Source organism: Erpetoichthys calabaricus, assembly GCF_900747795.2.
Source record: "Erpetoichthys calabaricus chromosome 1 unlocalized genomic scaffold, fErpCal1.3 SUPER_1_unloc_27, whole genome shotgun sequence".
NCBI classification, from domain to species: Eukaryota; Metazoa; Chordata; class Cladistia; order Polypteriformes; family Polypteridae; genus Erpetoichthys; species Erpetoichthys calabaricus.
In genome coordinates, this window is record NW_026261593.1 from 1,142,147 (window position 1) to 1,167,146 (window position 25,000).

Genomic DNA, 25,000 nt, shown 5'->3' on the forward strand with positions numbered 1-25,000 from the left:
GATGCTGCAGATGTTCTATCAGACGGTTGTGGTGAGCGCACTCTTCTACACGGTGGTGTGCTGGAGAGGCAGCATAAAGAATAGGGACGCCTCACGCCTGGACAAACTGGTGAGGAAGGCAGGCTCTATTGTAAGCATGGAGCTGGACAGTTTGGCATCTGTGGCAGAGCAACGGGCGCTGAGCAGGCTCCTATCAATTATGGAGAATCCACTGCATCCACTGAACAGGATCATCTGCAGACAGAGGAGCAGCTTCAGCGACAGACTGCTGTCACCACCCTGCTCCACTGACAGACTGAGGAGATCGTTCCTCCCCCACACTATGTGACTCTTCAATTCCACCCTGGGGGGGTGTAAACGTTAACATTATACAAAGTTATTGACTGTTATACCTGCCTCGCACTCTCCACCTTGCATTTTTTTTAACTTGCACTGCTTTTTTATCACTCTTTAATTAATATTGTTTTTATTGTTTTTATCAGTATGCTGCTGTTGGAGTATGTGAATTTCCCCTTGGGGATTAATAAAGTATCTATCTATCTATCTATCTATCTATCTATCTATCTATCTATCTATCTATCTATCTATCTATCTATCTATCTATCTATCTATCTATCTATCTATCTATCTATCTATCTAATATTAATAGGCTATGTTCTTTGCCTCCATTTCAGAGCTGGCGGCACAGAGATGCAGCTGTAATGTCAATGGTGCTGGCCAATGTGGTGATCCCTGAACATAGTGGTGGACACCAACTGAAGAAGGAGGTTTTCTTAGTTTGGTTAGCTTATGGAACTTCAGAGGAAGCTGACAGGTCAAGTGCAATGAGGTGATGGCAGTTGAATGGGCAAAAACCCAAGTGTGTGTGTGGTGTGGGGGCTTTGGTGAGGCCTTGAGTAATCACGTTCAGCTGATCTTGAGTCAATTATGGAAAACTGTCAAGTGACTTAGGAGGGAGAAGCAATGCCCGTGCTGCTTATAGCGGGGATGGCATGCTGATGACCTCACCTGCAGATGTAGCCGCGTGGTGGAAGAAATACTTTGAGGACTTCCTAAATCCTACCGATTTGTTGTCTTTGTGAGGAAGCAGAGTTTGGAGACTTGTAGGAGAACTCATCTGTCACTGGCACTGAGGTTGCTGAGGTAGTTAACAAGTTCCTTGACAGTGTCACCCTGGCAGTGATAGTATTTGCCCTGAGTTCCTGAAGACTCTGGACTTTGCTGGGTTGTCTCGGCTGACATGCCTCTTCAATATTGCATGGTGGTTGGAAACAGTGGGTTTCCATCTTTAAGAAAGGAGACCAGAGGGTGCTCCAACTTTAAGGATGACAACTCCTCAGCCTCCTTATGAAGACCTATGCCAGGGTTTTAGAAAAGAGGGTCTGTTTGTTTGGATCAACAAGAAACAAATCAGATTTTATCTCTGTCATGAAAAGGTGGACCAGCATGTTACCATCACTAGGATTCATTCACACTATGGATTCATTGGAGTATGTCCAACATGTTTTTGTGTGTGTGGAAAATACATACACCACCATGTCCCTTATGGTGTCCTGTGGGTGGTCCTTCAGCAGTATGGGGTATCAGTTATGCAGTTGCCTACTCTTGGTTTCCTGTATAAGTGGAGGAAGACAATTGAGATTGGGTGAGGAGCACAGTAATTCAGGAGGAGCTCAAAGTAGAAAATTGCTAGTTGAGGTGATTAGGGGATCTGATTAGGATGCCTCCTGAATGTCTCCCTGAGGTGGTGTTTCAGGCATGTTCATCTGGAAGGAAACTTTGGGGCAGACATCAGACACACTAGAGAGATTATTATCCCAGAGGGATTGGCAGAGGTGGCACAGAAAAGTGATGTCAGGGCATCCTTGCTCAGGTGTCTGCCCCTATGATCTGGCCCTGGAGAAGTGGAAGAAAATGAATGGATAGATGGATATACAAAGATAGAGGTGTGTTACAGATTGTACCATTTATCTGTATGCTGATTGGTGTAAACTGATGGATTTCTTAACTGCAGACAAGTTCAGCTTATTTAAGATCGTTGCTTTTCTATGCTCTCCATTATTGACCTGATGAACTGAGGCGTTCACACAGCATGGCTCCCTCAAGCTTGTTCTACTGTAATAAAGCAGGTCCTCTTGGAGACGTTGGTAACGGTGATCTGTTCTGTTTTTTATTTAAGACAGAAATGTCCCTGATGTGTCTACATCTGATCCTAGAATTGACAGGCTTTTATCTCAAGAATGACTGTAATTAGTCTTCAATAAAAGTTTGGCATTATTCATATCAATACCTCATTCAAAAAAGATTGAAATTTATTATTATTTAATTTTCAAAATGTGTCAGAGAAGTGCAAATCTCCCCAAATAAGAATAAACTTGGAGGCACTGAATGCATAACAGCAAAAGCATATAAGAAACTGTAAAGTTGCAGAACCTTTGAAAGTTAAAGTCCCCGTGTTTGAGGTGGACCTTTACAGGGTGACGGGTTAAATAAAAATGTGACCTCCTGTAGCGGTTATGGCTGCGCATTAAGGTCGATGACTTGTCCGGATCTTCTGATCTCATGAAATGTCACTTTTATAAGAGAACAAAGATGACTGGAGAGCAGGATGAGGGCTCAGGAGATCTGCAAGTGCCCTACAGTGGTGGCTGCCAACCTTTTCTATGCCCCTAGTAAATGTTTGCACCCCCTAAAGAAGTCATATCACATTTGAACATGAAGAAGTCAGATTTGTAATTTCTGAACCACAGATTGAACTCCATACAGTACTGCAGGTGAACAACCTGAACTCAAAAAATAAACTTTAAATATAAAATGTAAATATAAATTATACTGTAAATAAATTGCACAATTTACCTTTATAAATCTCAGTATTCATGTAAATGTGTTCCACATGAAGCTTAGACACTCATTCCGTACTGGAGGCTTCACAATGGATCAGTTACTGTTTGTTCTTCCTTATCGTTTCTTATCTTAAACCAACGTCCCTAATAATCGACACAGAGTGACAGAGCAGAAGCCAAGTGCACAGCAACTGACACGTCCTTCTTCTGCCCACCACAGGACTTTGTCTCTCCTCACATTCAAAGCCCTAAAGGATTCCGATTTCCTGGTCAGTCATTCCTCGCGTCTAACAGTTGGTTGATTGTGACTTCTAAAGGTCCATCATGATGAACTCTTAACGTGTTTATTCTTCTGACTCAGTCAGGCCTGCAGCCTTTGATGTTGAAGTTGAAGCCAACAGGAGTACAAAGTGCCAAGATGCTTGACACGACTGAGCGATCAGACAGTCCTGAGCTAAAGATGTCAATGGCCCTCACCGCACACACTTTGATTTAATTGCAGTCTTCAGTGCCTGTAATTTCATGGGAATGCCGAGTTTATTTTAAAAGAAGAGATTTTCCAATTAAACGAGGAGTGTGAGAAAGCAGGAACTCTGCCCTAACGTTCAGATTTGTTTTACTTTCTAAATTCTCCATCTCTATTGTGCCCTATTTTCGATGTCAGTCTTTGCCTTTGGGGTGTTTGCCCACCAGGGGGCAGCCATGTGGCGAAGATCGTCTTAAGGGTCTCGGATTGAACTGTAGGCCAAGTAAATGGGGGTTGGGAAAGGTGTGGTGGGCTTTGACCCTAAAACAGCAGAACATTGTCAATTTGTGTCTGTCTGTTTTATTTTGGACACCATCTGTATATGTGATTATTACTAAGAATATTTTAAAAATAACAATCAGTGTTCACAAAACTTACAAAAGCTGTGAATAAATGTACAGTTTATATTCTACAAGCCACAGTACATGTCAAAGGCAGATAACTGAATCTTTAAAAACATTAGCTCTCTCCTGTCATACATGTACCTTCAGCACCTTTCCTTAGTATTCACAGGTGTCTGAGGGTCTCTTCACCGGTGGTCCGTCTCTCAAGTGCGTTCCCATAACGCCTGCTTCTCAGATTATCTTTGAGATGACTTTCTCGTCTCCTGTCCAGTTTTATTTCTTGCTGACTCTCTCAGCGTGTGCCTTTACTCCTCCTGCTGCGTCTCACACTCGCACTTCTTCTGTCGCATCTCCAAAGTCAAACTGACCAATCACAGTAAAGTCAGACTGACCAATCAGATTGCTCTGAGTGAGTGGAAGCACAGAATTTCGTGTCTTTTATCTCTTTAGTTAAATGCGAAGCTCCAAACAATCAAGCGACAAGACACACCAAATAATGACCAGAGTAATTAACAATTTCAATTTGATCAGAACCCAAAATTAAAATTTCATGTAGTGTTGTCTCCCTACCGTAAACATTTGTATTTCTGAAGGCCCATGTTACTTACTTTTGAGATCTTGTAATGGTCGCTCCACTACTGTTGTTTATTTCTCTCCTGTTTTCCAGCCCCATGTTGTTAATGTGCAGCGCTGAAGGCCAAGTGATAAATGGTGCCTTTCATTTCAGACGAGCTGTGGCCTTCTGTGCCGTGTCGTTATACTCGGTGTATGTTGGAGGAGGCTGAAGAAGCCAAAACAACTTGTGATGCTGCCACTGCTACTCTTCTGCTCTAACCACTTGATAAAGACAGACCCCCATTAGACCCCCTCCATATTAAGTAGTTTGTGTCTCCCTCAGAGTGCGGACCCTTGGAGCAGAAGGACCAGGAGTGTGTGGCCTACAAGCTCTCATTCACTCCTAGGTGATCCTCTCCGTCTCTCATACAGCAGCAGTGGACGCTGTCAGCTCTTTGTTAATAAATTCTGTCATCGTCTTCAAACCTCATAAGAGCTCAGAAACTGACATTGTTAAGATGCTTAGGTTTCTTTCTTTGATAAATGTTTTCATTTAATAGTACAATGTATTCTTTGTGCCCCATTTCCTCATCGGCTAGTTCAACAGAAAGGCACTATATAACAGATTGATTTTATTATTTTAAAGTAATCTTTATTCACTCAGTCAACAACAATAAAAAAGAGAACTCAAATATATATAATTAATGGTAACATTTCAGTTTAGGGGTGCAATAAAGCATCCACTACTCCTTTACTCTCAGGTAACAAGAGCTTAACAAACACTTCTTAGGGTCTCCAGAACACTGAGAGAGCATCAGTGGAGTGTTGATTCACCTCCGCAATGTGACGACTAACAAAACGTCACTTAATACAAATTTAGTACAAGACTCCTGAACCCTTCATTATAACGAGTCATCTTACCTTCACACTCCGGTGGAAAGGCATTATATGATAGACAGATAGATAAGTAAAAGGCATTGTATAATAGATAGATAGATCTTTTTTTGTCTCCAGGTATAACGTTTCTCACCAAGTGCTGCTGCTGAGAGCTGTGGACACTTTCTCAGGTAAAACGCACCTCATTTTCTCGGTGCCCTGTATCTAAAAGCTCGACCTCCCTCTGTTATTTTATTAATCCTTAGAATCTTAAGTAGGCCGTCATCCTGAGATCTCGATGTACGCTCTGATTTGTAAGTAACAATAAGTTCAGATAAGTAAGCAGAGCCTCAGCTCTTTAAGGCTTCATAAGTAAGAAGGAGGATTTAGAAATCAGCCCTAAACTAAGGGGGGGCCCTTTTGTTCTGGAGCCCCCACCAGTGTGTCACAGTGCTGGACAGCAGAAGAGGACTGGCCAGTCTGGTGGGAGAGGACACTGAGACCACAGAGAGAGCACCCAGATACAGGGAGTGAGATGTGGAATAATAAAAATTTGAATCAATATATTAAATAATAGTTGAACAAAGACCTTTTGACCAAGTCCAAGGGAGGGGAAGAAGATTTCGTGACTACACTTTAGTGCAATGAAATTTTTCTACTTAGATAAACAAGTCTAAAATGCCTTGATGATTACTATCTGTGTGCATTTGGGTGGATGGGAAATATATTATTATGCAACCCAGCTGATGCTAAGAAAATGTATATGTATATATTTACAAGTATAAGAGTTCTTTGTGTTAACCATATGAATGCATTAAGATTGTTAAAAGAGACAATATGGGTATAAAACAGGGTGTCTTTGAATTCACCACAATACAATCTGAGTTCTTGAGGTGTTAGCTCTGGTTGTACACATAACGAGTAGAAACGAAGAAAACAAATCCTCCATTGGCCCAGCTGTGTGCTCACCTTGTTGGTTATTTATTACATTTATTCTGGAGTCAAATACAATTGAATTGTAGGATGACACAGACATTTGAATGTCACCATTTGTGATTTTTATCTTGTTTGCCAGGCTAGGACAAATATTATAGAAGACATGATGGTTAAAGTGCTAAGCCAGTGAAGAGAAGCCTCTGTAACAGCATGGAGAGGCCATGTATGTGTTTGTTTGTTTGTTTGTTTTTTGTCTCCTTTTTAAATCTACGTTTGTATAATGGATAGTACAGACATGCTAGATAGATAGATACTGTGTATATAGATCCTTAACTATTTCATTATTGTAGTATTGATCTCATCAGTACTTCTCCTTATCTTTTTATTTCCTTATCTTTATACTCTCTTTCTTGTTACTATTAGGACTCTTTCTGTGCAGACTGTGAAGTGAACTGAATTGACACCCGCTGCCCAGAGGGGCGGAGCCGGACATTGTGACGCTAACTGAAGAGGCGGGGCCATCCTTAGAAGCCGTGCAGAGGGGCTGCGTGTGTCAGAGAGTGGGAGTGAAGCGCAGATTCGAGCCGCTCCGCTGTTTAAAGTCTGGATATGTGAGCACCGCCAGACACGGGAAGAGAAAACCTCACCGGGGACACATGGAAATCTGGGTGTCCTGTTGGTCTGTCGAGTAGAGGGCACAGGACAGGACAAGTGCTTTCTTGTTGTTTTTCTCTGAATGGGACGTCCTGCTCGTTCACGTAAGTCTCAAATAAATAAAATACCCAAGTAAAGATAGAGATAACCTACCTGAAAATTCAACATAAGCACAGTAACGAAGTTGTTTTATTTCTATTCTTCCCACCTCTGATCCATCGCATCATCGTTAACAAATGCTTTACCTTCATTCTGTGCACATTCTCTCTTCAAGTTTCTTCTTTTTACATTTTTCATGCCATCTTAGGTATCAATGTGACATTCACTCCTGTTATTTTCCTCCTGACTCTCAGTCAGCCTTCCCATCATTCCTGTCGGTAGATGTCACTCATTGCGCGACACGACTGTCTGGTGATAATCACTGATTTTGAATTAATTACCCCACAAACACAAGCCAAAGCCTTCCTGCCACTGCAGCGGAGTTTTGTTTAAATCAAATTTGTAATTTGTAATTTCTCAGTTCAAATTTGTAATCGAAAGTCACTTTGTATTAATTGCAATTTGTCATATTTCCTTCAAGCAAATTAATATTTTTCTTTAAAGCAGAAATAACTCAGGGATTACTTTCTAATATAAAACAGTTTTAATAATCAGTTGTCTCTGTATATTAAATTATTTTGGTTTCTTTATTGAACAGTTTTGTGTAACAGAAACAAATGAACAAACAGTACAACACTAATTAGTGAATGGCTCAAAGTAGGATTAATTAATTAATACTTTTGAACCACACAACAATGCAAATTAGTTGGAACTTTGATTGGTTATGTCAATAATTCCGTCTTTAGAATGATATGAAGATGAGAAATAAAGCATTATTGTGTTTCTGCCTATTTATTTAGCCAGTTGCTTAAGCGGACTTCAGTTTATTTCCATTGTCACACACATGCACATGGGAGGCAGCTAAAGGGCTTGAGTAAGGGCAGTTCCGAGACATACCGAGATGTGGCACAGTGCACTGACTCTTTTTCTCCCTTGCCTGCAGACCATTCATGGGAGATCCCACCTGACGTCACTTCCGGGACTGAGCCAATGGAAGGAGACCTTGCCGGCTCCCGCCCCTGTGATGTCACGTCCGGGCTCGCACCAATGACAGAAGACCTTCATGAGCCCGACCCCTTTGACTTCACTTCCTGTCTTCCCCTTTAAAAGTCTCCACCTTTTCCCTGTTCCCTCAGTTCTGTTTTGGACTCGGTTTTGTGCACATCAATGCTATTTCTATTTAACACAACTTTGCAGTCAGGAAACCAAATTATACGGGTGGCTGCCTCAAACCTTTTCACGACTCTTATGTCTGGTTATTGTGACATTGGCATAGTCGGCAGGATGGAGAAGTCCCAGAAGAGACGGGGACAGGACCTGCAATACACCCAGGTGGGAGTGTACTGGGGCCGAGTTTTCAGGCGGGGAAGGTGTCTCATGGTTCGGAGTGACCCGGTACGAGCTCTGCACCCGGCGTGCTTCCACTAGGCAACCTAGGCAGGTCAGGGAGTGTGCAGGAGGGGCTCACAGACTTGGGCTGCTCCTGAAGGGGGAGGCAAAAGGGGCTTGTTATGCTCTCTCAGAGGAGAGTGCCTGCCTCCCTGTGAAGCCAGAGCCCCGATTTCCACATAGGGGTGCCCCAGACTGGCAGGTGAATAGAGTGAGAAACTGGAGGTTCGACCCAGAGCATCCGACCCCTCAACAAGCCTGGTCCTTATGGGCAAAGGTAGGGCAGTGGCTACGGCCACAGGAAAACAAGCCCTCCCACATAATAGAGCAGGTGGCCTGCTACCTGCTCCTGAAAACACTACCCCGTGGCTTCACCCAGCCGGTCTGGGGTAAACAATTCCATAATATGGCAGAGCTCATAGAGCTCGTAGAGACACAAAGGATGGCCTCACAATCTGGAGGAGCTGAACCGTCCCTTAGTCAAACTTGACCAGAGTACATCCCAAAACTTAGCCCCCCCGTACAATCCAGAACTTGTGCCGACGTCTACAGAATCACGGGCGCACAAACCACTTGGGAGCAAGGAGAAATGCAGGTGGAGGGGGAGGAGGGGTTGGTGTGCTCTGACTAACCCATTGGCGGTCCCACACACAGGCGTGGTGGTCGTTAACGGGTATAAGACTTCTGTTTTATTCGATTCTGGCAGCAACATTTCCATTGTTGCCCATCGATTTGTGCTACCACAACAGTGGTTGTAATTTAAGACCGGTATAACCTGTGTCCATGGAGAAACCCGCTGGTACAGGACCGCAGCTTGTGTCATCAGTTACGGAGGATCAGTTCAGAAATTAACTGTGGCGGTCCTCCCAGCTCCTCCACACCCGGTGATACTAGGGCGGGACTGGTCTAATATTAAAAGTGGTGAGACACATATCACTCCTGGGGTTAACTTGGGCCTAGTTATGGACGGGGACGAGCCGTCTCAAGCTACCTCCACGCCGTGTAATCAACCGGCAGAGAGAGACGAAGCGGCCATCCTGAGTGACGTGGCAACTCCCGGACCATTGCATGCCGACACGTCATCCACCAGCGCCATGGCAGAATGGGAGGCAACCACGCCCCTTGAAGTCGACGCCGACCCTCACTCCCTTTTGTGGTTTCAATTTAGAGAGATGCCGGCTTCATTTAAAAGGGAGCAGTGGAGTGACGATTCCCTGAAGTTAGCAAAAAATGCAGTGGTCCTAGTCAATGGCCAGCGCACTAACCAGTTGATGCCACAGGGTCCTCACTTTGTGATGGAAAATTACCTTCTGTATCGCATAGCTGAGCATGACGGGCAGGAGGGAAGGCTACTGCTAATCCCATGGACCTTCCAGTGGCATGTCTGTGAGGTAGCACCCGCCCACCTCCTAGGTGGCCATTTTGGCACCGAGAAAACCCTGGAGCGGATCAAGCACTGCTTCTACTGGCCGGGAATCAATGAGGAGGTTCATCGCTTTTGCACTTCCTGCCCAGAGTGTCAATTGCAACAAATTCCTAGGAGGGACCGTGCTCCTCTCGTTTCTATTTCCCTGATTGATGTTCCCTTCCAAAGAATTGGGGTCGATTTAGTCGGCCCTCTAGAGCCCTCAGCCCGAGGACACAAGTACATTTTGGTCCTCGTAGATTATGCTACCAAATACCCCGAAGCTGTTCCATTGCGGTCAGCCATTTCCAAAGCCAATGCACGGGAATTACTAGGGGTCTTTGCGCATGTGGGCATCCCCAAGGAAGTCTTGACGGACCAGGGGACGCCTTTTACCTCGGAGACGTTCAAGGAGACTGCCAGGTTACTGAAAATAAAGCTTTTAAAGACCGCGGTGTATCATCCTCAAACCAACGGTTTAGTGGAGAGGTTCAATCAGATTCTCAAACAAATGCTGCGTAAGGTGGTCAGCGAGGATGGAAGGAACTAGGATCAGCTCCCCCCCCTCGTCCTTTTTGCATATTGGGAAGTCCCATAAGCCTCCACGGGGTTCTCCCCTTTTGAATTACTGTATGGGCGACAACCCCAGGACATATTAGATATCTTAAAAGGATGGGAAGAAGAGGCTCTTCCCTTTATAAATATATTGGAATATATCGCGCAATTACACGATAGATTTGGAAAGATTCGGCCCCTCCTTAAAAGTCATATGGAAGAGGCCCAAGCAGCACAGGCCTGTTATTATAACCGCGGCACGTCTCTCCGGGAGTTCAGCCTGGGAGATCGGGTCATGGTCCTAGTGCCTACCTCGCACTCTAAGTTGCTTGCCCATTGGCAAGGCCCATACAAAGTTAAGGAAAGGACTCGTCGACTATTTGTTGAGTCAACCCAATAGTCGGCCGAGGGAGCGGGTTTCTCATGTGAACCTGCTGAAACCGTGGAAGGACAGGGATCCTGATCCATCCTCCGGTGAGCCCTGCTCACAAAGATAGCCTTAACTTCGGTGCGGATTTAAGTCCCAGACAGCGGCAGGAGCTGGAAACAGTTATCCTGTCTGTCCGGGAGGTAGTGAGTGAAAACCCAGGACGGACCTCTCTGGTTGAGCACGACATTGTGACAGATCCCGGGGTTATAGTCCAAAAATGCCAGTATCGTCTTCCCGAGGCAAAAAGGGCTGAAGTGGAGCTTGAGATCAAACACATGGTGGAACTAGGTGTAATTGAGGAAAGTCATAGTCCCTGGTCCAGCCCAATTGTGTTGGTCGCTAAGCCTGATGGGAGTTGAAGGTTTTGCAATGACTTCTGTCGGCTTAATCAAGTCTCCCAATTTGATGCTTATCCAATGCCACGAGTGGACGACCTCCTCAAGAGGCTTGGGCAGGCTCAATATTTGACCACACTGGACATGACAAAGGGGTACTGGCAGGTTCCTTTAACGGACTCCACAAAGGTTAAAACCATGTTTAGCACCCCTAGGGAAAACAGGCAGTATTGTGTCCTTCCATTTGGGTTACACTGGGCTCCAGCTACCTTCCAGCGTCTGGTGGACAAAGTGCTCAGGCCTCATAACTCATACAGTGCTGCCTACCTGGATGACGTGGTCATCTATTCCAGCACGTGGTTGGAACACTTAAAGCAGGTAAAAGTGGTATTGAGGACACTTGGTGAGGCCGGGCTTTGGATTAATCCCAAGAAATGCTTCTTTGGATTGAGCGAAACAAAGTATTTAGGCTACCTGGTGGGTCAAGGTACCGTGAAGCCACAGTGCTCCAAAGTAGATGCCATTTTGAAATGGCCCCGTCCACGAACCAAGCGGCAAGTCCAAGCCTCTCTCGGGTTAGCGGGGTACTACCACCGGTTTGTACCCCAGTTTTCGGAGAGAGCAGCACCCTTAACTGATTTGACAAAGAAGAGGGCCCCAAACATTGTGGTATGGACTGAAAAGACGGGGGCTGCATTTAGTGACTTGAAACAGGCCCTTACATCAGCACCTATTATGAAAGCTCCTAACTTTTCCTTACCTTTCATCCTCCAGACGGATGCTTCGGACACAGGCCTGGGGGCCGTGCTGAGCCAAAACGTCAATGGTACGGAACACCCCATTATGTTCCTGAGCTGGAAACTGTTGGACCGGGAGACCAGGTACATGGCGGTGAAGAGAGAGGCTTTGGCGATTAAATGGGTGATTACTCATCTGAGGTACTACCTGCTGGGCTGGGAATTCACCCTTGTCATGGACAATGCCCCTTTAGAGTGGATGGCCCTGCACAAGGAGTCGAATCCGCGGGTCAGCAGGTGGTTTCTTGACCTCCAGCCGTACAAGTTTTCGCTCGTTCATTGTTGGGGCACTCTTCATGCCAACGCTGATGCCCTTTCTCGGGTTCATGACCTCTTGGTCAGGGTCGCCCAACCCGATGGGTCTGGGCTGAGGGGGGGGGGCCTTGTCACACACGTGCGCATGGGAGGCAGCTAAAGGGCTTGAGTAAAGGCAGTTCCGAGACATACTGTGATGTGGCACAGTGCACTGACTCTTTTTCTCCCTTACCTGTAGACCATTCACGGGAGATTCCACCTGCCTCTCTTGACGTCACTTCCGAGACCGAGCCTATGGAAGGAGACCATGCTGGCTCCAGCCCCTCTAACATCACGTTCGGGCTCGCACCAATGACAGAAGACCTTCATGAGTCCAACCCCTTTGACGTCACTTCCTGTGTTCCCCTTTAAACATCTCCACCTTTTCCCTGTTTCTGCAGTTCTGTTTTGGACTCAGTTTTGTGCACATCAATGCTATTTCTATTGAACACAACTTTGTAGCCAGAAAACCAAATTACACGGGTGGCTGCCCCAAACCTTTTCACAACTCTTATGTCTGGTTATTGTGACACCATCAATTGTTTAAGTGTTGATATCCCAGATACAAAAACAAAAGTTCACAAGCGACCAGTGCTGGGAAACGTTACTTAAATTAAATTCATTACATTGCTCATTACTTACAAAATCCTAATCTTCTCCAGTTCAGCGCGTTTCTTTTCTTCACTTGTCTCGATGGAGGAAAAAAACAAAGGGTCGTAGTAAAGCTGAACGCACACTGCATGTGTTGCTGCCATGATGTGATTTAACTGATCAGTTACTTCACTGCATTTCTGTTTGCTATCTGCACTTTGTTGGAGCTCGTGATGGACAACACGTTACCTCTGGAAGGACAGTATCTCACATCCCAGTCCAGACGGTGAGATGGAATCTTCATCTCTCAGCAGCCTCGGCTGAGCACTTCAAGCTTAGTGCACTGAGTCCATTGTGTAAAAGGCCGTAGCGGCGCCCACAGATGGGTGGTCTGCAGTGTGTGAGTTGGGGTTTGGCTGAATGTGGAGATGTCAGCTCAGATGTTCTCTTCTACATCGATGTCCAGTGCACTAGAGATGAGGTTAGGCTCCTCCGCACACACTGCTTTGTCAATTTTGCTCTTGGATTGGTCAGTTTAGCTTTTGGCTCAAAGGACTATGTAAAAGAGGGGTTTCATGGACCTCTGGAAAATGTGCTAATTCACAGGGTTTGGCCAACAGAAAGCCGAGTGCAGGAGTCACCGTCAGACGACTGGAGATGACAGACAGGTGATTGTAATTTATTCAAAGCAGCAAATAATATACAACAATAAAGTAAGCACACTGTAGGTAAACCAAGATAGTGGAATGCAAAGTCTCTCGGGAACAGGAAACCCCTTCTGGTCCAAAGGCCTGACTTTACTAAACTTTTTGACAATAATAATAATAATAATATTTACTGACGCTGAGGAGACTTACAACATTTGAGACACAATTGCTGGCATTTCTTTTTCTTTTCCAGTATTAGCACAGACAGCTGAAGTGACCTCCTCATGGTGACACACTGCCAGTGCCTATCAGTCCTAACATATCAAATCCTTTTGAAATTCACTCCAAAACATGTCTTTGACAGGTGAACATTGCTAGTCTAATATATAAAGCAGAGTCAATGTATGTGTGTGTATGTTTGTTTGTTTGTCCCCAATACAAATCTGCACCAGGCGTCTGATCGCCACCAAACTGGGCATGGGGCTCCTTTGTGACCAGGAGAAGGTCATGGGGTATGTTTGGTTGGGAAAAATGTTTGTGGTGAACCGCAGGGCACCTTTTCACCGAATGTTCAGCACATGTCTCCGAACTTAAGATGGCCGCATGTTGCAACAGAAGTTCACTGCGGCGCCATCTAGTGGCAGCTTTGGTCTCTGTGCGTCGCTCTTTACCTGTGTTTCTTTAAATTGCCAAGAGAGGGTGGAAGTGTCCAAGTATGAGAAGGCCGACCATAGACACAGAATTACTAAACGCTGCATGACCAGCACCATCGTATGTCAATGTCGCCGCCACATTGCGAGTGGCACTGCTGTGGAGTGAAGTAATAGATAAAGATGCCTCACGCATGTGCTGGTTGGGATTGTACAAACCGCTGTACGCTCCAAACCAGATCCCGGGGGATTACATTTCATAGGTGAGGCTGAACAATTGTTTTGGTAATACTTCGCCATTAGAAAATCTCATTTTATAATCTTAGGACACAAGGTCACCTTACAATAAAATTAAACAACATTAGTAAAATTAAATCAAGATAATGATAAATCAAACATCAATAATTAGCAAACAAACAAAGATAACTGCCAGTAACAGTGCAAAATTCACAATTGGTATGCCAGTTTGAAAAGAGAAGTTTTGAGGGCAGTTTAAAAATGTGTTATTGAATCAAGCTGACGAATATGAGAGGGAAGAGGAGCACAATGAGAGACGCTCGAGCTCCCATAGCACTGAGTCTGACGTGTGGTACAGAAAGTCGAGCTGCAGATGAGGATCTGAGTGAGCGAGAGGAGTGTCAGTCTGGAGGAGATCAGTGAGGTTGTGGAGAGCTTTAAACGTTCAGAGCAGTATTTAGTATTGTATTCTGTAGTTAACAGGGAGCCAGTGAAGTTGAGAGAGAAGAGGTGTAATATGTTCAGTGGATTTAGAACAGCAGGTTATTATCCTGGCAGCAGAATTTTGAAGAAGTTGTAAGCGATGGATACATTTTTGTGGGATGCCAGATAGAATGTCATTACAGTAATCTATACGTGAGGTGACTCGGGCATTAACTGATACTTCAGTACTGCGTTGGGTAAGAACAGGACAAAGTCTAGAAATGTTTTGGAGATGGAAGAAGGCAGTGCGAGAAAGATTACTTATATGGGAGGAATTATTTAATAATAATAATAATTATTAATTATTATTATTTAATAATTGCCATTATTAGTGTATAAATGGATATAAATAATTACATTTAAACGAATTGCCAAAATCTAGTGTATGTAAACGATACTGTTTTAAACGTTATTGTGTTTTCATGAGAAAACCCGGTTTCCACGTCTACCTGTATTACTTTAAATGACACTTTTGCCACTCACAATAGGGAGGACGCGCTGACGTATCGTGTCGACTGGGCAACACAGTGAATGCGACGTCTATCTATATATGTCTATGATTTGCTCGCTTTCTGACGTAGTGTAAATAAGGTAAATTCATTTCACTGTGGTGCGTATTCTGTATGTAATACCATGTAACACATTATAATTCTCCTGCATTATGCGAATATACCCATATCACCGAAAAAAAAAGACATACAATTTCACGGTCCACTTCAGATGCCAGAGAAAAGTCTATTACAAGGGCATCTCAAATGCCACAGCAGACACAATCCAAAGTGGAGGAACTTACAATAAAATGTGAATCAGAAAACTGTTTGTTCTATTTGTATGTTCTGTTTATTTCATTTGGGAAATTCACCGGTTATAGATTCCCAGGCAACGATGGGTAATCCTGCTAGTACCTTATAAAAGCTCTCGGAAAGAACATTTTCTAGGTGAAAAAAGAAATCCCACCTTTAGTTTAACATAACAGTTCAGTAATAATTTAATATAAAAATAAAATGCAGGTATTTCAGAACATTTATATATTTTGGGGTGGTATGCCATGACAAAGTGTTGATAGTCCCCAGTGTAGATCTTCTCCAACGAAGCCCACTTCTGGAGGTGGCACCAGTCTGAAATCTTTGTGGCCCAGAAGATTCCGATTTGTGAGAATTGTTGGCCACATCTAGTACTGCAATATGGCAATATGTGGAGCAAAGTGTATTCTGTTTTTTAAATTTTTTTGTATCTTTCAGTTATGAATTTTCCCAAAAGCAATTGTTTGTGTAAACTTAGTGTCATATTTGGAGTACGGATGCTAATTAATGTGACAGGTAAGTCTGTTCTCTCCAAGCCTTTTCTAATTTTATTATATTTATTTGACATTTATATTATTTGGTAATTCTCAAGTGTTAAATAAGTTATGTGCACCCCCCACCCCTCCCCACTGAGTTCTTATATACATTTTTGTATGTTTTATTATTAAAAGCAAATAAACAAAAACAAAATAAAAAAATAAATAAAAATAAATCATTTCTTCTTTTAGTGCACTGCCACAGTGTTAAAACATAATTCGGCATGGTGTACAGCATGATCATGTGTATATTTTGGATTTAAACTTTTATTTTACATATTATTTTATTGATTTTGTATTCATAGTTTGTGTTTATAATCATGAGTAATTGATTTATTATTTAATAAGCTTTGGCGAGAAGCTGTTTGTATGAAACCCTGTTTTTTTTTTTTTGTTTTTGTAAAGGTAAGTTTTTTTATTTTTTATTATTTTAAAATAGCAAAACTCATAATATTATAAAGCTGAACTATTATTTATTGTGTGAGGCTATGTATATTGTAAAGCGTTTTTTTTTTTTTTCTGATGAAAGTGTATAATACAGGGGTAGGCAACGTCGGTCCTGGTGAGCCGCAGTGGCTACAGGTTTTCATTCAACCCAATTGCTTAATTAGAAACCAATCATTGCCAATCTCAGACCTTATTTAATTTTATGGCTTGTTAGTCTGTGCAATGTAAGGCTCTTATATCGTAGATTTTTTTAGATATCATCCAAATGATTTGAAGCCTAAAACAGATCATTTTCAGTCTGTCACATTTTTCTATTAAGTGTTTTATTTAATCAAACAGTGCATGATGAACACACACAGATGTAATTGGAAAAAAGCTAGCTGGAGAACTGCTGGCTGCTTTGTCTTTTACATCTTATTGCTAATAAGGAGCAATTAAAACACTGAATGCAGCAGTTTAATATTGAAATAAGCAATTAAGGTTGGAGAACCTTAACAAGCGAGACCACTAAAATGAAGCATTAAAATGTCACTTAAGCAATATGTGCTTCATCAGCAATAATTGAGTTCTCGTTAAGGAACTGGGTTGGAACAAAAACCTGCACATACTGTGGCACTCCAGGACCGACATTGCCTACCTCTGGTATAATATATTGTAAACAGTTCAATATGTAATACGTATGTTATGAAAACAGAGCTAGGCACATGGTGGAGGCTGTAGGGGCTTTGGTGAGAAGCCGTTTGTATGACGCCCTGTTCTTTATTTTGTTTCTGGAAAAGGAAAAAGGACATAAACTTCTATTTCTCCTCCATGTTGATTTGTTTTTGACACAACACTAAGTAGGATGGATTTGTGTCAGTTACATGTGCTTACTGTCCAGGCAGGAGTGAACTTCACTCTTTAGTCAGGACAGTTCAGTTGTACTTCTCTCCAGTGTGAATTCTGGTGCGTCTCTGAAGTGTACTGCTCTGACAGATTTGTTTGCCACATTCCAAACAGCAATATGGCTTCTCTTTGAGATTCATTTCTCAACAATAGTTTAGTTTGCTTTCTTTTTAGGACACGACTGAACCTCACTCTTGAGTCCTGAAGGGTTCTTGTTTTTCTGTACTGATTTTTGAACTGCTACCCTTTTTATTCTGTTGTGAACTCTCGTGTGTCTCTGAAGACTGACTATCTGTGAAAACTGTTTACCACATTCATTACAGTAATATGGCTTCTCTCCAGTGTGAACTCTTGTGTGCATCTGAAGAAAGCCTTTTTGTGAAAACTGTTTACCACATTCATTACAGCAATTTGGCTTCTCTCTGGTGTGAACTCTTGTGTGTCTCTGAAGATGGCCTTTTTGTGAAAACTGTTTACCACATTCATTACAGCAATATGTCTTCTCTCCAGTGTGAACTCTCGAGTGTTTCTGAAGAGCACTCCTGTTAGAGAATTCTCTGCCACATTCCACACTCCAGTGATTTTTCTTTCCTGTGTAAAATTTAAAACAAAAAGGAAAAAAAAAGCACTCATTTTCAATTTGCTGCCTTGTTATCGACATTAACTCACATTAAATACATGATGGCTGAAATTAGGAACAACCTTTGATCAGCATACGCAATTATAAAACTTTTGTTGCACTTGGAAAAAACACTTAATTTATTAATTTTACATTCTTTATTACAACTGCTCAGTACAGCTACATGTATACAACTTCCTTATGCTCGGCCACATATATGAAAGCTGTTTCTTATGCAAAAGTTAGGATTTATAAAACTAGAACTTGCCATTTAAATTGTCTCAAAGTTCCCTCAAGTTTTGAGCATTTGTAAGTCCCATGCAGACTTTATTTGTGTTGGCATTTTAGCAACTCCAGGTGGGAAAAAGAAGAACTGAATAGAAAATCTCATTTCATTGCACATTTCACATTCTGATGTTTGACAGGCTACACAAGAAGTGAGTTTTGATGTATCACAATGACATTTTAGCTCATGATGATGACTTAGCTGATTTAGACTCCCTACTGTCATCCTCTTTGTAGTGTGTGCCGAACTGCAGCCTTCATTACAGAGACCACCATGCAGAAATCACACAATCCCAGTTCTCTTACAGGTCTTAACAGCTGTGGGTTATTTGACGATGGCAGCTTTTCAGTGTGAACTGCCTGACTGGTGAGGAATCTCTCAGTCACCCTGAGCCACGTAATGCCATCTGTATGGGATGGTACACTTAAGACGGTAGAGAGATACATGCAATATCGTTACCATCAGGGTATGCAAGTCGTGATCAAAATGAAATCTGCAGCAATGTCTTCTGTCTTCAGCAGTGGTGGTCTTACTTGGCCTACAAGTCCCTTTATGATTACTGAGCTCACCAGTGTGTTCTTTCTTGTTATTGATATCCCAGACAGTTTAATTGGGTAATCTTGAGGTTTTCCGATGTCTGTAATGATTTCATTATTATTTTCCAGCTTCTTTGACTTTCATTGGCACAGCTCTTGCCCTCATGTTGAACAATGGCAACTACAGAGACCAAAGGTAGTCTGTAGGTAGGAGTAAGCTGAGGTGTCTTAGGACTACAAGACTAAAGCAATGAAACACACCTGAGGAATCACAAACACCTCTGGCACCAATTGTCCCAAACATTACATTGCCCTGAAATGGGAGGACGATTCAGAAAAAGTGCTGTCATTTCTACAAGGTGTGACTGAAATGTTTGCAAATCCCCTTAAATGAAAATCAGTAATTTGTACTTTAGTTACATCTGAATTATTTAATTTGTAATTTTAAATGGTGGATTAAAGGAGTAAATGCAAGAAGAATGTTTCTTTGTCTCCACAATTATGGAGGGTACTATATAAAACAGAATGCCATGCCAAGCATGAAAAGTGCACCTTCAATAATTAGAATGTGTCCTGACGTTTATCCACACTTGAACTAAAACCACTTGACACCAAAACAAACAACAAAATGTCTTCTTTCGTTCACCAAAGTAAAAGAGAGCAATGGATGAGTGACGCCGCAGTGCACAGGCCTACAGAAGCTGCAGTGACATCAGAGAAAAAAATAGAAAATGAGAAAACCGAGGAAGAGCTCAGCTGTTGGTGTTTCAGCTCTACAGGGGAGTGGCAGGTGACACCAGGACTGGTAACCTTTGTGACATGCTGGTGACATTTATACTCACCATTATAATGTTAAAGGGTATCTAATATCAGGACTTATTTATGTTGAGTAAGCTAAAATTTGCCAGGTTTTACTGTCTATTTGATCCAATGTGTGTGTTCATGTATGGAATTATTATCTCTGTTATGGCTGCAAACATCAAGCAGTCCAAGCCTGCCCTCAATGAACAGCGCTATAAAGAAGAAATACAACTGAATTGAACAGTAGTGTTACACAAATTTATTGGCCTTGAATTAAAATTGCCCAGTTTTTGTTGTTTAATGTGAAATCGGCTTGTAGTTTGTTGACTGGTCCACCGATTTCATGACATGGAATATGTTAAGCAAAGGACATGCGCAGCACTGACAGAGTGCACAGAGTGGAAACTGATGAAGAAAATAACTGCTGTGTGGAAATATCTTAAAGTACCTGAAATGTGATAGGAATTTTATATATACAGTTTAAAATTAAAAAGATAGTTGCTAGTTGTGGTGTATTTAAAGGAAAGACATTTGGTGTAACTAATTTGATGAGAAACGTTTAGGTACAACACACAGCTGAGGACATCGACGTTCAACAATGCAGTGAAAGCAGGAAAACCTCTAAGGAAACAAATGTGGCTTAGCTGTCAATAATGGCACTGTTTGAAAAGAACCAGACATATGATCAGGACAGGACAAAAAAAATCAGAGTATCCTTCAAAAATAATTGCAATTTATCATTTTAGATACACCACCATTTTCTATAGTAGGAAGTTAAGGGTTACATCCTTTAATCTTTCACTTGGGTGCATGATATACTCTGCCAAGCAGATGATCCTCTTTCAGACATAGTATTACCAAGATGAACACTTTCATGTCATCTCATACACAGTGACATGCAAATGTGTGGGGACCCACCTGATGAGAATAACTGTTACTGTGAATAGTTAAGTTAATAGCAGATGAATTGATCCCCAAAAGCCATAAAGTTGAAGATAACACATTCTTTTCTCTATTTTAAACAAGATTTGTGTCTAACTTTTGATTTGTAGAGTGAAAAAAGGAGTACCCCAGAAATGTTTGTGCACCCCAAGAGATCGGAGGTCTCAGATATCTTTTTACCAAGACGTCAGACCCTAATTCGCTCCTTAGGGCTTTGGCTTGTTCACAATCATCATTAGGAATAGCCAGACGATGCCAAATCCAAAGCTGTATAAATTCTCAGACTCCTCAAATCTTATCCCACAATCAGCAGCCATGGGCTCCTCTAAGAAGCTGTCTAACACTCTGAGGAATAAAATAATTTACAGTCACAAAGCAGGAAAAGACTATAGAAGATGGCAAAGAGTTTTCAAGTAGCCACCTCTTCAGTTGGTAACGTTATTAAGAGATGGCAGTTAACAGCAATGGTGGAAATCAAGCTGAGGTCAGGATGACCAAGACAACTTTCCAAGACAAATGCTCATAGCATTGTTAGAATGGCAAATCTAAACCCCTGTGTCTTAAAGCTTCCTGGTGGTCTTTTGTAGTCAGACTCTGGAGTGGTGATACACTGTTCTACTGTGCAGCAACACCACCACAAATATGACCTCCAAGGAAGAGCCATCAAAAGAAATATTTCCTGTGTCCTCACCACAAAATTCAAAGGTTGCAGATGTACATCTAAACAAGTCTGGTGCATTTTGGAACCAAACCATGTGAACTGATGAAGTCAAAAAATAAGTTTTTGGCCAAATCTGCAAAGGTGTGTTTGGAGGAAAAAGGGCACAGAATTCCATGACAAGAAAACGTCTCTGACTGTTAAAGATGGGAGACGATCAATCATGTCTCAGGCTTGTGTTGAAGCCAGGAGCACCGGGAACTATTCACTGGTAGAGGGAAGAATGGATTCAATTAAATATTAGAAAATTCTGAAGCAAACATCACACCATCTATAAAAGCTAAACATAAAAAGAGTATGGCTTCTACAAAAGGATAATGATCAGAACTGCACGCCAAAATTTACAATGGCCCAAGCTTAACGTTTTGTCATGGCTCTCTCAGTTCCTTGATCTGAACAGTAACGACAATCTGTGGTGTGACAGACTGCCTGGGCCCATTCCTAGCAGGGATGACTTTAGCACAGAAAGACAGGGGGAGAGGACTTATTCTGGATACTGTCTCCCCCATACTGATAGAGGGCAGCCCCCTTGGCTTGCAACAGGGCCATGGGTTTGCAGCATGGAAGCTCAACCTTGTTGGGGCCCATTGCCACCCCCAGGAGGTGCCTGGATGTTTACTGGGCCCTGTTTAGCAGCACTTCCGCCACACCAGGAGGTGCTGCAAAAAGAAGGTCATTGGACGCCTGGAGCCCCATGTATAAACGGTGTGTACACACAAAAATGTTGCATACTCCCGTTTCCACGCTCACATCGTGATGTATAAAAACTAAACTTGGTGTAAAGCCATGCACATTTTCACTCCAGCTAAATCTTTGGTGTATGCAAATTCCCCGCTTGGTTATGCAAACTGGCGGCACCCAGCATCAATGTAGTGCTTTTGTTCCAGTGTGGTTTCCATTTCTTTTTTAGATCCACATCCTTGACGCGGCTTTATCAAATACACTGAAATTAACCACATATCTATATATATCTATATATATCTATATCTATATCTATATCTATATCTATATATCTATCTATCTATCTATATATATATATATAATATATATATATATATATATATATATATATATATATATATATATATATACATATATATATCTATACTAATAAAAGGCAAAGCCCTCACTGACTCACTAACTGACCGACTGACTGCCTGACTCACTCATCACTAATTCTCCAACTTCCCGTTTAGGTAGAAGGCTGAAATTTGGCAGGCTCATTCCTTACAGGTTACTTACAAAAGTTTCATTTCGAAATTCTGCGCGTAATGGTCATAACTGGAACCTGTTTTTTGTCCATATACTCTAATGGACGAGGCGGAGTAACGTATCGCATCATCACGTATTACGCATCCTACTTAATCACGTGAACTGAAAATGAGGAAGAGATTTACAGCACGAGTCAAACGCGTGAACGAAGGTAAATCTCTCAGGCTTAAAAGCTCGCCTTTTATTAAAAAGGTAAATGCAAACTCTTTTCATTCTGAAGCGCACAAACCACGTTAGATTTCAGCCGTTAAACATGCAAAAATGTCGGTACACCAGATAAATAAGCGCAACATATTATCAGTTGTATTGTATGCTTACAATGTGTTAATCGTTAACTAATATTATGGGATGGTGTTTTTCGACTCGTGCCTTGATTTAAACGATTGCATGTCTTGGTGGGTTTGCGTAGCTTATTGTCAATATCTTTACACCTCTTTTTAAGACTTAATTTAAAAAAGGTTTTCTTTTCTTCTTAACCCTTTAACCGCCAACTCCCTAAATATTCCCCACGCCAGGCAAAATCTGAACAATTTTCGTTTTTTTACTTTTTTACATTTTTTTTACATTTTTTACATTTATTCAAGCAGTATTGACCACTAAATGTTGTGCAAGTTCTAGAAATGGGCAAACACATAATAAAACACAAAATGTACCTTTTCTCAGGCTTCCACAACAATAAACTTTCATCAACTGCAACTGACGGTCCTGGCATGTAGGGCAACTGAAATGCTTCAAATAAATGGTCAATCAAAGGACGTAGCTTGAACAAGCGGTCGTGGTTTGGATCTTTCTTATCTGGCTCATTTCTGTTGTCATTCAAATGAAAGAATTTCAGCAGCAAAGAAATCGGTTACGTGTCATGATAGCTGCAAAAATAGGTGTTGCATACATAGGATCTGTAGACCAGTACATCTCAATATCTGGTTTTCTGATTATTCCCATCCCATCAACATCAAAATCCCAATGAATTTTTTCATTTCGTTTTCATCAGTGTCTACCCAAGCACGAACACGGGAATGTGGAGGTAAATTGGGATTTTTCTCAATAAACTGTGCTGCATACAGATTTGTCTGATGAGCAAAATGTCTGATCAAATCAGGTGACACAAACAGCTCATAAAACTGCTCAGCAGTGTAATTGTTTACATCAACAATAAAGCCACACGTTGCCTCAAACAGATGCAGAAAAGGTAGTTCACCTCAGGCAACAGTCCAGTTGAGATGCTGGGGATACACCCACTCATCGCCATCATCCGATGCGCCGTCATTCACAGTATCATGCAGCGCACGTTGCTGATCATCATTGTCGCTAAAATCTTCTTCAGAACTGCTACAATCATGATCAGAATTATTGTCCAAAATCGCCTGCAAAACCTCACTTGAAGTCAGTTTACGTTTCGCCATATTCACAGCTTTCACTTTCGAATCACATCACGTGATCGGCCAATACAAGCACAGAGTTGTCGAAATACAACGTAGTAATAATACCCACGCCACACTGTCAGTTATACTACGCGCCAGGCATTCACATAACCACAGGCAAATGTGCCGGATAATTCCGGCAGTAAGGCGTCAGCAATAAAGCTACGATGCCGGATATATCTGGCAGAGGGCGGTTAAGGGGTTAATTAAAATTTCAAAGCAATACTTCACTGCTGCGAAGCCCCTCTAGTGCTGACGTCTGAGGTTCGATTACCGTAAGCGAGTGCAGTGAGTGTGTACGCCTGATGAGCCAAGAATAAGGGGGAAAGACGTGTCGCGTACTCTTTGCATTATTTGACAGTAAACTATTTTCATCCATTCTATGATCTCCTTCTCACAACTGAAGGCACCGTGGCTGATGTTACCTGACTTGCTGGCCAACCATAAGCGTTACCTGGTAGGTAACCACCCACTCACTTCACTCCCTTACGGGAATCGAACCTCGGATGTCAGTGCTAGAGGCGAAGCCCCTAAAATTGCACCACGGCGTGTGGTTCGTTTATTTGACAGCATGTAGATCGGGGTAATTACATTCACGGCATTCGTAGTCTGATTCACAATCTGATTGTATGGGTGGTTACCTACCAGGTAACGCTTATGGTTAGCCAACAAGTCAGCTCGAAGTGATCAACTCGAGTGAAGGCAGCTTCACAAAAAAACAGATCCTTAACAAACTGTTATTGGTATATTTTCCCTCAATTTTAAAAGGTTTTCTTTTCTTCTTAAAAAAAATTTAAAAGCAGTACTTCGGCGGAGCGAGGCGCGGGGATTTGAGCAACTGACGCATACAGACATATTCATGAGTGCATCGGTACTTCGGAAAGAAAGCACCGTGTAAACCTAAAGTTTAAATTAAGTTCATAAGCCTACAAAAGGTTGCCATTGATTTGAGGCAAGATTGCTTTTCTCCTGAACAACTATACGTTGCATTCTTAACAGTAAGCTTGCACGGCTTGGTCATATTACAACCGGAGTGCTGAACTGACAACGTGGTATACAAAGAGAACTATAACAATTGTAATAAATGA

At 42.2% G+C, this 25,000-nt stretch overlaps 2 protein-coding genes across 2 annotated transcripts in view; one reads left to right on the forward strand and one right to left on the reverse strand.

The window, feature by feature from the left end:
• Positions 1-25,000, forward strand: part of LOC114642003 (zinc finger protein OZF) — a 1,360,360-nt gene that overhangs the window by 730,729 nt on the left and 604,631 nt on the right. The gene's annotated exons all lie outside the window — the stretch shown is intronic.
• Positions 17,083-21,807, reverse strand: LOC127526418 (gastrula zinc finger protein XlCGF49.1-like). Its single transcript, XM_051921865.1, has 2 exons — positions 21,717-21,807; positions 17,083-17,902 (listed from the first exon to the last, which is right to left on the reverse strand). The coding sequence occupies exons 1-2, from the start codon at positions 21,805-21,807 to the stop codon at positions 17,472-17,474; spliced, it is 522 nt and encodes a 173-aa protein (XP_051777825.1). The 3' UTR covers positions 17,083-17,471.

Excerpts from the sequence above, each read along its gene's own strand:
- LOC127526418 (XM_051921865.1), bottom strand. The coding sequence starts at position 21,807 with ATGGGCCCCAACAAGGTTGAGCTTCCATGCTGCAAACCCATGGCCCTG. Across the intron at positions 17,903-21,716 it reads CTATCAGTATGGGGGAGACA|AAAATCACTGGAGTGTGGAA; the intron begins GTATCCAGAATA and ends ACACAGGAAAGA.